Source organism: Mizuhopecten yessoensis, unplaced genomic scaffold, assembly GCF_002113885.1.
Source record: "Mizuhopecten yessoensis strain PY_sf001 unplaced genomic scaffold, ASM211388v2 scaffold716131, whole genome shotgun sequence".
Taxonomy (NCBI): Eukaryota; Metazoa; Mollusca; class Bivalvia; order Pectinida; family Pectinidae; genus Mizuhopecten; species Mizuhopecten yessoensis.
This window is the reverse complement of record NW_018479963.1, coordinates 128,612-140,944: the sequence shown is the minus strand read 5'-3', so window position 1 is coordinate 140,944 and position 12,333 is coordinate 128,612. Positions and strand designations below refer to the sequence as shown.

Below are 12,333 nucleotides of genomic sequence, written 5' to 3'. Positions count from 1 at the left end.
CCGTTAGTAAGTTTATCTGCAGCTGATTTTGTCTGTATCTTGCTGTCTGTTAGGAAGCCTTAGTGTCTATTTCTCAGTGTCGATCTTTCTCTTTTCATTGTCACTTTTTTCTAGTCTCCTTTTTCTAAAATATGAATGGAACTCAGTACGTTCAGAAATTCCCCCCTTCCCGGTCCCCCCTCCCCCATCACCATTCAGGGCTATATTTGATCATATTTAAAGGACTAAAAATTGTAATCCCTAGATGAGAAAGTGGAAGGAAGACAGAACAAAAAACTAAAGAACATTTCAGAAGAAATGTGAAACTTCCGTTTATATCTAAGTTATGAACGTCCTTCAAGCTTGATGTTTGGTAATGCTGACCTGGTTCTGTTGTCTCCTACTGTAATAGGGTTCAATGGATGTCTCTACTTGGTCGGTATATCATCGGTACCTGTCATGTCGGTTTTGATATTTCATTGAGTCTATGAGTGTTGACGCTATTCTTTATTTGCTTTGTACATTGGCGCTGGGCTATATTCTGTCCTCGGTGTGGGTATATATGGTTTATTATACCATACAGGGACATCAATTATTAAATCTAAGTGGTATCACTCACGCAATGTATTCATCCAGATAAATGTCATTTAAATATTTCATATCAAAATACATGTAAATAATCTACTCTGTATTTTTGTTATATATGTCAGAACAATGCTATCCATCGGTAGGCTACATATGGAATGGTCGTTTCATAATGCAATGCCTTATACTCTGTGTTCAGATACTTTAATGGCCGGCTATTTACCTGATTTGAGTACACAAATGTGTAGCGATCACGTTGTTTTTTTAATTATAGTTCAATCGTGGTGGAACGCGTGTGCTTTGTTAGATAGAATTACAATTTTCACACAAGTTCGACTTAAATCTTTTTAGTGTATTCTGACGGGGTAAGTTTAGAATACATACATAGTACGTGTTCGTGTGTGTGTATATATATACACAATTGGTTAGCTATTGCGGGTCGAATCATAAGGGTATCGTTTCAAGGTGTGCAAGCATTTGGCATTGACAGTTCTAAAAATTGAAAAGAGACGTTTGCTATTTTTGGATGACATCCACTACAAGTCCAAAAAGACAGGGTGGATTTTACAAGCAGCGCGCTGAAAACAGGGAATATTGAAAGGACAGACGGTTATAATGTTTAAGTTTCCATTGGATTTCAAGCTTCAAATGATGTTCTCATCAGGAAGACAGTGTTACAAGGATCAGCATGGTGTTGGTACGTTAACTGAAGACAGTGGACATTAAACAGTATGTAAGTATACCAGTATACTCATGTGTTAGAAGGGTTTATGAAGGAGCTTGTATATGTATATTGATAATTAGCATGAAGGCTTTAGAGAGAGGTTTAAACTTCTTTTCTGCATATCATTTGCTATTGTGTTGACGGCCAGATGCATGTAAATTGCCTTATTGGTTTCATACATGGAAAAGCCTTCACGACAAAATCTGTAATAAAGATATATCTGCAATATTTATTAGTTTGAACTAATGCAGCAATCGTTTAAAATTAAAGTGACATATTTAAAATCTATTGTTGATTTTGAGAATTTTGGTGATCGTGTACAGTATAAAAATATATATAAACCAGTCTTTGTGTATGTTAAATAAACCGCTTTACTTCCATTTAAACCCTTAATATGATATACAAATATACTAGAGGTATTTTGAGGTCATTTAGGCACCAACTTAGTACTAATTAGAAAACTGTATACCTGTTTAATTCGCGATTCATATTGTAAGTAAATTTTGAGTAAATTAGCATTCAAATGTTTTGCACAAGTTATTCAGACATTTCGAAGTGATGAATAAACATCGTCAAGATAGTATTGCTAATTTTAGGAATCAACAATCATTGATGTAACAGTTAAGACGATATTCGCGAAATGAATATAGGCACAGTATTATATATAAGTTAGACAAAGTTATATAATAAGAGAAACATCTAAAGAGGTTAACGCGCTAGGAAGGAACTAAGAAACTCTTCTCATTTGTTTTAATATTATATATGTTATAGATAAATGCCTCTGTAACAACCTCCAAATCATTATACCAATAACTATTAAAAATATGTTTTTCCAATCAGAAATAGTCCGGGTCTTTCCACAAAACATGTTTTTCCAATCAGAAATAGTCCGGGTCTTTCAACAAAACATGTTTTTTCGAATCAGAAATAGTCCGGGTCTTTCCACAAAACATGTTTTTCCAATCAGAAATAGTCCGCGTCTTTCCACAAAACATGTTTGTCCAATCAGAAATAGTCCGGGTCTTTCCACAAAACATGTTTTTTTAATCATAAATAGTCCGGGTCTTTCCACAAAACATTTTTTTTCCAATCAGAAATAGTCCGGGTATTTCCACAAAACATGTTTAACAGCTGCTTTAAAATGTATTATCAACCAAAAGAAACCACTCCGAATGATAAATTAGAATTTTCCTTCTTTTATAGTTAACAGAAGGATTATAATGCATTTTTTTTACTATTTTTAACGGTATGAAACTAAAATGTGTTATATTCTCCTTCGTCCCTCATACGAATATAAATTATTTCATATCTATAAATCGTAAGTGAACAAACAACAAAAAGACTATAATTCTTTTATACGCTATAATTAGCTAATCAGGTATCGTTTGTTACAAGTAATTTCATGTATATCATCAGCTAAATTTGCATCACAGTCAATTCTTACCATATCAATGGAAACCTTAGGATTTTGGTCCTGCTGCTGTCTGGGTAATTGAAGGCAAAGCCCTGACTTTCCTTGGGCAGTTCTGTGCCCAGTGTCCAGCCCCGTTACAATAGTAGCACACTCCCCCGGTTCTTCCCGTGTTCGTCCCATTCGCTGCTCCGCCGAAACTGTTGCCGGCGAACCTGTTGACACCGCCTCCGACAAACTGAGGCATTCCTCCTTGGAAGAACGGTGCTGCTCCTCCCCCTCCGAAACCCTGCTGGGCCCCGGGGTTCTCCCCCATGTATCCACCAAACTGTTGAAGGCCACGAAAAAGCTGTTGTGACTCCTGTGAAGGAAACCCATATTCTCTTCGGTCTCTCTGCTGTCCCCCGCTGGTATAATTATTCTGTCCTCCCCGTGCATAGGGCTTACCCCGTGCCCTTTAACCTTACGACTTCGAATAGCCCTGGCCTCTACCTGACGTAATCGCACTGAATCCTCAGCGTCGTCAGCAATAGGATCGTCCAAATATTCACCCACGGTATCCCAGCCATGTCTATCGGCTATTTTAACAATTTTGTTCCTCTCCCCAAGGGCCGCCACACACGCTTCTAATTTTTCTGTAGCACACTGCCTGTTGCCTTCTTCTACGGNTTCGGTCTCTCTGCTGTCCCCCGCTGGTATAATTATTCTGTCCTCCCCGTGCATAGGGCTTACCCCGTGCCCTTTAACCTTACGACTTCGAATAGCCCTGGCCTCTACCTGACGTAATCGCACTGAATCCTCAGCGTCGTCAGCAATAGGATCGTCCAAATATTCACCCACGGTATCCCAGCCATGTCTATCGGCTATTTTAACAATTTTGTTCCTCTCCCCAAGGGCCGCCACACACGCTTCTAATTTTTCTGTAGCACACTGCCTGTTGCCTTCTTCTACGGGCGCCACTGCACGCTTCAATTCCACGATTCTGTCGGAATTAAACTTGACTTGTTTCTCGTTGGACTGAAACTTGTATTTAAAGTCACTTTTACTGTTTTCTGCCACCAACTCGTCATGTGCCTGAAGCTTGGCGTCAATTTCCTTAAAAATACTAAACATCTGTCTCTTTAACACGGAGTCAAGCCGTGACGAAAACAATGACAACGCATCTTCTGTGGTAAGGCTATTAGCTGAACTCTCATTGGAGACTGTTGCTTCCCTCTCGATAGGTTCCTCCTCGCTCATCATAAAAAATAATTGACGGAGCCAACGTGGAACATCCGTCTCTGTGTGTAACAAATACCTCGATGAAAACCCCCAGTTGAACCCAGGTATTTACACACCTGTACAGGTAAAGCACGGACTTCACGTGCCATTAGTTACTACAATTTACAGATCCTTCACTCACAATATAACGAAACGAAATATATTTCTTGAAATACCGCACTTCATGGAATTTTATTTGTGAACAATAAGAATGTGCATTTTAATCCTCAAATCGTTGGAACTTCTTAATACTGCATATATGTTGACAACCCTTTACACTCGTATTGTCTCTTCTTCATGTCAATTAAGAAAAACAGATTAAACAATAACTGGAAATACGGTTTAATGAAGAGATATTAGAAAAAAAGGAATATCAAAACCTTTATTTCGCAACAAGTTTACAACTTCTGTCAACTGATAACGTATCAAAACAACAGCGCTATCATGTAAAGCGTGCCAGCTACATGGTCACGGCCAGCTCGGTGACTAAAAGTCCACCACCTTAAACGTGAAAAAGTGACAAACAGGTTTTTCTTTCTGAATCATCTGGCTTAGCTTCTGTGCCATGGTGCTACTTCTTTTGATTTGGTTTTGGTGTCCGCTTGATTCCATTTAGTTTCTTTTCCAGTCAACTTTCATGTTCGATTATGTTCTTGATTTATGACGCTTTGTTACATAGATTGCTTTTTATTTTACTTCGTGTACAATATGTCGGTACGCCAATGTGTTTTTTAACAGCTTAAATGGTATGAAATAGAAAATGTAAGAATTCCATATCATTTTAAAGTCAATCATGTTCAAAATATCATAACATCGATAGAAGCAAACTTACATAAATAGACGATATATACTGACATTATTTACATGTATTCTGTTATAAAATGTTGACAATTTTGACATTAAAAATGCTAACTTTGAAATCTATAACATGTATAAAAGTAAAACAAAATATGATCAGTTGTATAAGGTAATGTTATTTTGATCTGTTATCAAAAGGCGGGATACAAATAAGGGCCTTTGAATAGCTTTCACCGATACGTTTTATTTTTTGTATATACATACCTTGGGGTTATGCCATCATGGTCATGATATAACATGAAATTAAGGTCAGCTTGGAGACCATTCCGATATATGAGGGGTAAAGTTGAGGGCCCAAAATCACAAATGGACGCTTTTTTTTCAAAACTACATGTTATTTTTATATAGTTTCTTCATTATTTTGGGGCGTAGTTGCAATACTTCTTTGTCTTTGTGAGTTGACTCTATGATGTATTAGCTGTGTTACCTTGTTCTTTGGAGTTGCACGCTATGATATATTTGCTGTGTTTTTTTGTCTTTGTGTGTTGACGCTTTGCTATTTTTTTTTTGTCCTGATGTGTTGACGCTATGGTATATTTCCTGTGTTTTTTGTCCTTGTGAGTTGACGCTATGATATATTTGAAGTGTTACTTTGTCCTTGTGAGTTGACGCTATGATATATTTGCTGTGTTATTTTGTACTTGTGAGTTGACTCTATGATATATTTGATGTGTTACCATGTCCCTGTGAGTTGAGGGGCGTAGTTTCTTCATTCTTATTTAACCCTTTTATTCATATTTAAGAACTATGTTTATTGGTACATCCCACTTTCCGAGATATTCGGCCAGAATAGAAACAAATTTATTTAAATGCTTACTTTTTGATATAACTGAAACTAAACTAAATTCGCGGAATTCCCGAATTTTCGAGATACAGTTATTTGTGAGAGATAAATTTGCTAGACATATGAATTTTTCGGTTGTTTCATTGCGAACGCACTTTAGCAATAAATCGTTCCACTACTTTCATGTGACATGCTGCGTGTAAATCTCGAGATGTAAACCAAAAGCATCCAATTAAAATTCCATGCAAATATTACAGATTGAAAATTCAACATATTGTTTACACACGCTATTTGGTTTGAACAATAATTGACTATAAGAATAGTATTGACATTACGTATCTATAACAAAGAACATTTAATGCTTTTGTGTTTATAAAGCGTCGGTGCCCCTCTTGACGTCTCCCTTTAGTGTGTGTTAATTCATTTACCGTTAAGCAAAGGCAAGAACGTCGTACAAACCTTCCTAAATTTAAGCAGCTTCTTACTTTGAGTATGAGTGTGCTATTTGTCTTTTAAATGCCTCAGTAATTCATATCGCACAAGGAAAAAGAATATTTTCAAAAGAGATAACAAACGACGACAATTAAAGTTAATCATAGTCCTCAACAACTTGAATCTCTGTAAATATGACAATGTTAGTCGTGTACTGTAAACAAAACACTGTAAATATGACAATGTTAGTCGTGTACTGTACATATGACAATGTTAGTCGTGTACTGTAAACAAAAAACTGTAAATATGACAATGTTAGTCGTGTACTGAAAACAAAACACTGTAAATATGACAATGTTATTCGTGTACTGTAAACAAAACACTGTAAATATGACGATGTTAGTCGTGTACTGTAAACAAAACACTGTAAATATGACGATGTTAGTCGTGTACTGTAAACAAAACACTGTAAATATGACGATGTTAGTCGTGTACTGTAAACAAAACACTGTAAATATGATAATGTTAGTCGTGTACTGTAAACAAAACACTGTAAATATGACGTTGTTAGTCGTGTACTGTAAACAAAACACTGTATATATGACAATGTTAGTCGTGTACTGTAAACAAAACGCTGTAAATATGACAATGTTAGTCGTGTACCGTAAATATGACAATGTTAGTCGTGTACTGTAAACAAAACACTGTAAATATGATAATGTTAGTCGTGTACTGTAAACAAAACAATGTAAATATGACAATGTTAGTCGTGTACTGAAAACAAAACACTGTAAATATGACAATGTTATTCGTGTACTGTAAACAAAACACTGTAAATATGACGTTGTTAGTCGTGTACTGTAAACAAAACACTGTATATATGACAATGTTAGTCGTGTACTGTAAACAAAACCCTGTAAATATGACAATGTTAGTCGTGTACGGTAAACAAAACACTATAAATATGACAATGTTAGTCGTGTACTGTACATATGACAATGTTAGTCGTGTACTGTAAACAAAACCTGTAAATATGACAATGTTAGTCGTGTACCGTAAATATGACAATGTTAGTCGTGTACTGAAAACAAAACACTGTAAATATGACAATGTTATTCGTGTACTGTAAACAAAACACTGTAAATATGACGATGTTAGTCGTGTACTGTAAACAAAACACTGTATATATGACAATGTTAGTCGTGTACTGTAAACACAACACTGTAAATATGTCAATGTTAGTCGTGTACTGTAAAAAAAACACTGTAAATATGACAATGTTAGTCGTGTACTGTAAACAAAACACCGCGTGTTGCCGAGGTAACAACCTGATGTGTAATTACTTTTCCATTTAAAACAACAAATTTGTATTGCATTATATATTCCAATGTTTAAAAAATTATAAACGGCTTTAACAAAATAAAATAAATACCACAAGTAACCTACTTTCCTTATAGTTGCTCACTACCTAAAGCACATTCTTTGTGTGTATTTTTTCAAATTACACAGGGATACTAAGTTTTTAGAATTGGTTAAATGCTATTTTGGAAGATTAATCTAATATCACATTAAAACAAAATAGTTGCAATACTTCTTTGTCTTTGTGAGTTGACTCTATGATGTATTGGCTTTGTTACTTTGTTCTTGTGAGTTGACGCTATACTATATTTGCTGTGTTTTTTTGTCTTTGTGTGTTGACGCTTTGCTATGTTATTTTTTTTGCCTGGTGTGTTGACGCTATGGTATATTTCCTGTGTTTTTTGTCCTTGTGAGTTGACGCTATGATATATTTGAAGTGTTACTTTGTCCTTGTGAGTTGACGCTATGATATATTTGCTGTGCTATTTTGTCCTTGTGAGTTGACGCTATGCTATATTTGATGTGTTACTTTGTCCCTGTGAGTTGACGCTATGATATATTTGCTGTGTTATTTTGTCCTTGTGAGTAGACGCTATGATATATTTGAAGTGTTACTTTGTCCTTGTGAGTTGACTCTATAATGTATTTGAAGTGTTACTTTGTCCTTGTGAGTTGACGCTATGATATATTTGCTGTGTTATTTTGTCCTTGTGAGTTGACGCTATGATATATTTGCTATGTTACTTTGTCTTTGTTAGTTGACGCTATGCTGTATTTGCAATGCTACTTTGTATTTGTGATTTGACTATGCCAAATATTTGCTATTCTATTATGTCCTTTTTTGTTGAAGCTTGAACATATTTGTTTTGCTACTTTGTTGACGCTATGCTATATTTGCTGTATTTCTTTGTCCTCGTGCGTTGACGCTTCTCTTTGCTTTTCTTTTATCTTTTTACAACATCCTGTCGTGTTGTTGATATGGTGTATCTTCTTTTTTTCCTTTCTATTTTTAGATTTGTCTTGAGTTTTGAAGGCATGGTATATGCTTTTTTATCCTGTTGTATTGATATTATATAATTTCCCATTAAGCTCAGTAAGCTTCCGTAAGTACGGAACTTTGAAAATACATTACTCACAATGGAAGTTTTGCAGACAAAGATTCCAAGCTATTGGTGTCCATTACTCAATATGTAGAGAGACACATGTACATCAAAACATCATCAGTTCGATAGGGCAGACAAAACGAATGTTTTCTTACACCACGTCTACTGCTTCTTCATTCATTGAAATGAATATCGTTTTTTACAGATCCTGTCCAATATAGCGGATGTGGCAGGAACGATGGAAAACAGTGCGTATAATGTTACCCTTTCTAATGTCACTTCCGTTTCCCAAAACAGTACTGAGGGTCCCTACGATGCGGAAGGTGCAATGAAGTTCACCGTTGCTGTGGTAACTATGTATAGTATAGGAATGGTGGGCGTACTAGTTATGGGACTACGAAACAGCAGGAAAACGAATTCTGATGTTGATGAAGAGGTGGATTACTTCATGAAAGACATCAATAAAGTTAGAATTCGTTTGGAGAAAAAAGGCAGACTAGAATCTATTAATAAACTTCTAGATTCAATGAATATAGACACACGAGTCAAAAACGTGAGTGTTGTCGGGTCAGGACTTTTACCATTTATGGCTCTTCCTGTGTTTATGAGCGATTGTTCTCGGCAACCGGAAGTGAAGAAACCACACCAGAAAATTGACTCCGACCTTGACACCGATGATGGAGCTAGTAGTAGTGATCTTGAGAACTCAATGAACAATGCCCAAGGCTGGTACCGTAGACAGGAATCGTGTCTTACCGAAAACACGATATTGGAACTGGATGAAAACGACAATAAAGAGACCGAAGAAGAAGATTCCCTGTTGAAATCAAACTGTATAGAGCTTAAAGAACTACACATCAATTGCTGACGTCAGATTGAGATAAAAAAAATATTCATATACTTGATAACATTAACAATAATTAGACAATCCTTCATCACAGTAACGAACCATTACAAAAAAATAAAGAAGGTGTGTACAAGGTGATGGCACAGTCTATCCTACTAACAAATACATGCTCTTTTAACTTATATAGACATGTATGACAGAAAGATCCACATGAGTTTCAATTGAGAGTCCGTCAAGTGGAGGTATTGTTGCTCTCGTAAAATCGTAAGATTTTCTGTTACGAGTTTAACTCAAGGAGTAAACAATGCAAGCATAAAGTTATTGTGAAAGACGTTGAATCAAGGATGGTTATGTTAACTTATGACTAAAAACACATACAACAAGGGGGATAACTCTAATTGGCTTCTTGATGTAGTGACGATGGGATTTTGTTGCGATTTCTTTCTTTCGTGTTTTTAATGAATACTAGTTCCTTCTTTATTTATGATGATTTTCGCCACCTTAATTACTTTAAAAGATGATATTATAAAAGCTTATACAAACAAGGTATACTGTACCTGGTCTATAAACATCAACATGATCGGTCGGGAATTAACACACGATAATTTATCATCAACTACTATCACAAGTTGGTACCTTGTTCCTCTCGCATCATAGCGAACATATACAAGCAAAGTATTCAGATACAATAACGTTCTGTACATGATTAAATATAGAATTCTACGATATTAAAGATTCGTTAATACTTTTCTTTGTCTCATGTTTGAAGCGATTACTTTTGCACTGCAGCTGTAGGAGAAGTTGTCTCCCCTGATCCACTTACACACTGTAGTACTTGGTGCATCCGTGACTGTTGTTTGTTATTTGATTGGTGATTTTATCATTACACGAACTGTCAGAAAAATACGAAAATGAACATTCATAACTTATGCTGCATGTTCCATTTCGATAATTGAGTTTCATTATAAATTATAAATAATCGATATACAAAATGACCTTCCGGGGTTCCCGGACCTTTCTACATGATCGTCAGGCTAACATTTCATATGAAAGACATCATTTTGTGTAGCTTCAGTGCTCAGGTAAGCTCACATTTCTTAAAAAAAATCATCTCAATGTCACACATTATTTGTGCACGAAACTCAGAGAAGTTCATTCTATTCCTTCGTGTGCACAGAATTTGTAAGTAACCTTCGATTTAGATATTAACCGTATTCTTCGGAAAAGATGGCAAAGTTAACGTAGGTATCGCCATAATTGATGATGACATTTTGTCTCATTTGTACTAAGTACTCATGACTTTCTTGTTGAATAACAATACAAAGGTATCAGTGAATTTAATGTGATCAATTGACAAATGAATCACAGAGTCAATCTAACAGCTTCATAACTGTCCATAAACATATCAATCCCTTCTCCTTGTCATTTATCACACGTCCTTGCTTAACGTTGGCATATTATATTATCTGTACAAGGTTAACACTATATTATCTGTTCAAGGTTAACATTATATTATCTGTAAAAGAATAACATTAGATTATCTGTACAAGGTTAACATTATATTATCTGTAAAAGAATAACATTACATTATCTGTACAAGGTTAACACTATATTATCTGTTCAAGGTTAACATTATATTATCTGTAAAAGAATAACATTAGATTATCTGTACAAGGTTAACATTATATTATCTGTAAAAGAATAACATTAGATTATCTGTACAAGGTTAACATTATATTATCTGTACATAATATTATCTGTACAAGGTTAACATTATATTATCTGTACAAGGTTAAAGGTATCAGTGAATTTAATGTGATCAATTGACAAATGAATCACAGAGTCAATCTAACAGCTTCATAACTGTCCATAAACATATCAATCCCTTCTCCTTGTCATTTATCACACGGCCTTGCTTAACGTTGGCATATTATATTATCTGTACAAGGTTAACACTATATTATCTGTACAAGGTTAACATTACATTATCTGTATGAGGTTAATATTATATTAACTGTACAAGGTTAAAATTATATTATCTGTACAAGGTTAACATTATATTATCTGTTCAAGGTTAACATTATATTATCTGTAAAAGAATAACATTACATTATCTGTACAAGGTTAACATTATATTATCTGTTCAAGGTTAACATTATATTATCTGTAAAAGAATAACATTAGATTATCTGTACAAGGTTAACATTATATTATCTGTAAAAGAATAACATTAGATTATCTGTACAAGGTTAACATTATATTATCTGTACAAGGTTAACATTATAGTGTCTGTCCAAGGTTAGCACTATATTATCTGTACAAGGTTAACATTATATTATCTGTACAAGGTTAACATTATATTATCTGTACAAGGTTAACATTATATTATCTGTACAAGGTTAACATTATATTATCTGTACTAGGTTAACATTATATTATCTGTACAAGGTTAACATTACATTATCTGTACAAAGTTAACATTATTTTATCTGTGCAAGGTTAAAATTATATTATCTGTACAAGGTTAACATTATATTATCTGTACATAATATTATCTGTACAAGGTTAACATTATATTATCTGTACTATGTTAACATTATATTATCTGTACAAGGTTAACATTATATTATCTGTACAAAGTTGACATTCTTTTATCTGTACAAGGTTAAAATTATATTATCTGTACAAGGTTAACATTACATTAACTGTACAAGATTAAAATTTTATTATCTGAACAAGGTTAACATTATATTATCTGTACAAGATTAAAATTATATTATCTGAACAAGGTTAAAATTATATTATCTGTACAAAGTTAACATTATTTTATCTGTACAAGGTTAACATTATATTGTCTGTACAAGGTTAACATTACATTATCTGTACAAGGTTAACATTATATTATCTGTACATAATATTAGCTGTACAAGGTTAACATTATATTATCTGTACAAAGTTAACATTACATTATCTGTACAAGGTTATCATTAT

At 34.3% G+C, this 12,333-nt stretch overlaps 1 protein-coding gene across 2 annotated transcripts; it reads left to right on the top strand.

Moving 5' to 3' along the window:
• The first annotated feature begins 865 nt into the window (after positions 1-865).
• Positions 866-10,906, top strand: LOC110441787. 2 transcript variants are annotated; one of them, XM_021485039.1, is made up of 2 exons: positions 866-1,293; positions 8,701-10,906. In XM_021485039.1, exon 2 carries the CDS (start codon positions 8,734-8,736, stop codon positions 9,361-9,363), a length of 630 nt encoding a protein of 209 aa, XP_021340714.1. In that variant the 5' UTR covers positions 866-1,293; positions 8,701-8,733; the 3' UTR covers positions 9,364-10,906. The 2 variants fall into 2 exon arrangements, with proteins under 2 accessions (XP_021340714.1, XP_021340713.1); XM_021485038.1 differs by having other exon boundaries at positions 866-1,297.
• Positions 10,907-12,333: the final 1,427 nt, after the last annotated feature.